General features: G+C 27.1%; 1 protein-coding gene across 1 annotated transcript; it reads right to left on the bottom strand.

Annotated features, from left to right (window-relative positions):
- Positions 1-431: 431 nt before the first annotated feature.
- Positions 432-3,498, bottom strand: LOC136082559 (zinc finger BED domain-containing protein 5-like). Its single transcript, XM_065801970.1, has 6 exons — positions 3,237-3,498; positions 2,792-3,177; positions 2,671-2,725; positions 2,071-2,270; positions 707-902; positions 432-610 (listed from the first exon to the last, which is right to left on the bottom strand). The coding sequence occupies exons 1-6, from the start codon at positions 3,496-3,498 to the stop codon at positions 432-434; spliced, it is 1,278 nt and encodes a 425-aa protein (XP_065658042.1).
- Positions 3,499-4,666: the final 1,168 nt, after the last annotated feature.

Genomic DNA, 4,666 nt, shown 5'->3' with positions numbered 1-4,666 from the left:
AGGGCCTTTTTCAAATTCTAACATTTCTTCAATGAAGTCTATTAAATATTGATTCAAGTTAATTGGTTTACTTTGGCCGCAAAATATACCTATCAAAAAAAGACTACTTGAAAATGGGATCGATTCTCAGGCCAAAATTGTTGAGTACTTGACTTCTGTAAGGGCAATCCATCAATATTAATTTGTAGTGAGATCGATGGAGTTTCAGAGCAAAGAGTTGTGAAAAAGTGTGGCAAAAGATTTATGTGTTGCAACGAATTAACAATGCCAAAGTGAAAATAGGAGCCACCTTCAATTTTTTTGACAATGCTTGCTCTAGGTACTTTTAGTAAAGTTTGTGGATCTTTTGGAAGTGATGCTTGCAACACTCTTAGTATATCTAAAAGTAAAGATACTGCAACCATGGGAATAGAAAATGATGCTGCCCACATTCACAAATCAAATAATGGCGCTTTTCCTCTGTTTTCAATTTCAGGTCCATTTTCCTCACTGGTATCATCCAACAATGACTCTACATCAATGGATAAAATTGTATCCTGCTTAATAAACATTTCCCAATTGTTTGTTATAAATTCATCATAATAATATTTTTCATTCATCTTTTTTCTATCTATTGAATTTAAATCCAACAGATTTAACTAAGAATCGTTTTCAGAATCGGAATTATCATAACTTGGAGAGAAATGATCTAATAAATGTTGATTACAAACTCCATAATCATCTTTTTGATCCACAATGTCATTAAAAGGATAGTAGCCATGAGATATAATACTATCTATTTTTAAATCTGTATTATTATTAGAGAAAGAAGATTCTGTATCCATATAGCACATAATTTTGTTGACTGATTTAATTATTTTTCTACTCTTTAAATAATAAGATAACACATCATTATCCGTGATCTGTTAAAATACCTTATATAAACTTTATATAAGATAAAATGTTAATAAACAAAAACTATGAAGAAAAAATATGAATATATGTGTATTTGAAATTAAATATGATTTAAAATTGAATATTGATTTTCAATTTGCAGTTCTAAAATAATTTTAACTTATTGGTGCAAAATGATTGTGTTACCCGGAAATGCGCGCCATATTAGAAAATCCAACATTTTCGTAGCTATTGGTTTAAAAAATTATATATACATATATATATATATATATATATATATATATATATATATATATATATATATATAATATATATATATTTTTATATATATATATATATATATATATATATATATATATATATATATATACATATATATATATATATATATATATTTATTTATATATATATATATATATATATTTATATATATATATATTTATATATACATATATATATTTATATATATATATAAATATATATATATATATATATATATATATATATATATATATATATATATATATATATATATATATATATATATATATGTATATATATATATATATATATATATATATATATATATATTTCGATATAAATAAATTTACACATTTATAGATGTAAAACATTTGTATATATATAAATATTTATTACATATTTCCAGAAATTTTTTAAAGAAATTGACAAATCGAAGTCATCTATAAGTTCTGAGGATTTTGATACAGAGCCAACTATAATCAATGATGAACCACTTGATTGTTCAGCAAATGTGAGTTAAATGTTTGCATATATATATATATATATATATATATATATATATATATATATATATATATATATATATATATATATATATATATATATATATATATATATATATATATATAGCTTTTTATATATATATATATAGCTTTTTATATATATATATATATTACCTATATAACAAAGTATAGTATAGAATTAGATTATAGAATTAATAATTGTATCAATACAAAATAAATACTTAAGAAAAAAACCAAATAAAACACAATTGAAAATTTGGTGAGTATTTTGTTGTTGGAGCTAGCACAAGGTCATTCAAATGAGTGTCAGTCAGTCTTGTTTTGTAAACATTTTTTATTATTTTCATGGCTGAGAATGTTTGTTCGCATTGGTAACTAGTGCCATACATACAGATAAGTCTATTTGCATTTTTTTTATGAGATTTGGAAAACGCTCCTTTATGACAGCATGGCAGAAAATAGTTAAATTTTCACCAAAAGTGCTATCTCCATCTTTTTTTGGTGCCTTTCTTCTCGACTCGTTGTCACATTGAAAATTAATTAGTTCATCCTCTGCTTTTAAAATATCAGCTTCTTCAAAGTCCTTTAGTCCTAATATCATTCACATCAAAGTCAAATGGATAACACAAAAAAACCATATGCTTTTTTAAGTCTTCAAATTCATTAAATCTGTTTTCAAATTGATCATACAGAGCAGTCACTATAAATGAAAATGACGTTAACATTTCCTTTGATGGTTGACATTCATTTAAAATAGGAAAATGAGTACAACTACCAGATGCAAATTGAGTCTTGTAAAAATTAAGTTTTGTCTTCATCACAATGATGTGGTTGATCAAATCGCAAACCAGCACACAACGGCCTTGTAATCTCTTATTCAGAACATTGAATTGTGCTGTGATGTAGCAAAGGAAAGCCAGTTTACACTTAAACTCTTCAATAGACATTGTAATGAATGAAAATTTTTGAGTTACCATGAACTGTAGTACACTTGGCAAACACTCCCAAAATCTGTTAAGAATATTTCCTCTTGATAGCCACCTAACCTGCAAAAAATAGACAAACATTTATTTTTGATTGTAATGGTAAATTAATTTTTTTTGTCAATATACCTCTAAATGAGGAAGAAGATCATTATGTTTGTCTTCATTTTGTTCCATTAGCGCACGAAATTGACGCCGTTTGAGTGCATTGGAACGTATATGATTGATTGTTTTTACTACAGCTGTCATTACATTATCTATTGTCGCAACTTTAGCGCACAGTGCTTCCTGGTGTATCACACAGTGATATGACATAAATTTGTTAGGAAACTCACCACTATTTCTCAGCAAAGTAACAACTCCTCGAATTCTTCCAATCATAGCAGGAGCGCCATCTGTGACAACTGAAGATATTTTTTGAAGAGGCACTTTCCTATTTAATAATATTTTGAACAATTTGTCATAAATGTCTTGTCCAATTGTAGTTATTTCCAGTGGTTCAATTCCAAGCAGTTCTTCAAATAAACAACATTTCGTAGTGATAAACGTGCATAAACACAGAATTGTGCTTTACCGACAAGGTCAGTAGACTCATCGAGAGCGATACTCACAAATTCAGCTTCTGACAGATTGTTTGACAATTGTTCATAAACATTAACAACCATTTTCTCAATTTTTCGAGTAACTGTACGCGCGGACAAGTGCATACTTTGAAATTGGTCATGAACTTTTTTATCATTTCGGAAAAGAAATTTTGATGTTTCAATCATGCATTCTTTGATTATTTCACCATCAGTAAATGCTTTCAGGTTTTTTGCTAATATCCATGACACCATATTAAAGGCACGAGTTTAACAATCAACACTGCTAGACATTTGTTGAAACAAATTTTTCTGTTTTTCTAAACAGCTTTTCAATGAGTCGTATTTTATTTTTCTGGTTGTTGAATCAAGAGGATATTTAGTATTGTACAATTCATGTCACGAAATGACGTTCAAGCTTGGTTCCTTTCAGTTCACTAACAGTCTCATTACATATTAAACATAGAGCATTGTTACTTGGTCCCTCAGTGAAGAAATAAATCAGCTCCCATTTTTCATTACACTGACGTGCATATTTACGCTTCGCTTCATGTTTACCTGGCATATCTTTGCAAGTTAATGTGTGTATTTATCAGAGTTGCAACTTCTGAGTAAAGCATCCAAACTCGATAACCGGTTACTCGATAACTGGTTATACTCGAGTAATTTTTGGTCATTCAAATTCCAAATATTGCGTCTTAAAAAACCGGTTATTTAAAACATTAAAGATTTGCCGACTATTTCTTTTATAATACTTATTTCGTAAAAAATCTAAACAATGTAGTATTTTTATTCAAGAAAAGTACGAAAAACATTCTAAAGACGATAACCTTTACCACTGGTATATTTGATATGAAATAGTTTTTACAGCGTTAAATTAATTAAATTGTTGTTTGAGTTACTTCATCTATACATATTCGAATGTTCTAATTATTTTTGACGCGCTTTTCGAATGTTTTTATTTTTGAAGTGTAATTTTTTAGCATCATTTAACTTTTAAGTAGAAGGATCTTATTTGAAGTCTTAAAGTGCTAAAGTGTTAGAGTGCATTAAAATTATTTTTTTACTATGTCTAAATTGACAAGATCTGGTGTTAGGGAGTATTTTATAAGGAGGCTTTATAATTTTTACAGCCTGGATAACAACTAAAAAACCCACAACTACACTAATTTGTATATTATGCAGTAAGGTGGCTTGGGATCCACAAATAATGTAGCAAAGGCCCACAATTATGCCACGGCCAACAATTTGCCGACCTCTGGTATAAACGCACACAAACATATATATATACACACACACACACACACAAATATATATATATATATGTATATTATATATATATATGTATATATATATATATATATATATATATATATATATATATATATATATATATATATATATATATATATACATACATATA

Source organism: Hydra vulgaris, chromosome 07 (genome assembly GCF_038396675.1).
Source record: "Hydra vulgaris chromosome 07, alternate assembly HydraT2T_AEP".
NCBI lineage: Eukaryota > Metazoa > Cnidaria > Hydrozoa > Anthoathecata > Hydridae > Hydra > Hydra vulgaris.
Note: the sequence above shows the minus strand (reverse complement) of the source record. Positions and strands in the feature narration are given on the sequence as shown.

Excerpts from the sequence above, each read along its gene's own strand:
- LOC136082559 (XM_065801970.1), bottom strand. The coding sequence starts at position 3,498 with ATGGTGTCATGGATATTAGCAAAAAACCTGAAAGCATTTACTGATGGT. Across the intron at positions 2,726-2,791 it reads ATCTTCTTCCTCATTTAGAG|GTTAGGTGGCTATCAAGAGG; the intron begins GTATATTGACAA and ends TATTTTTTGCAG. Across the intron at positions 903-2,070 it reads AAATGCAAATAGACTTATCT|ATCACGGATAATGATGTGTT; the intron begins GTATGTATGGCA and ends GTATTTTAACAG.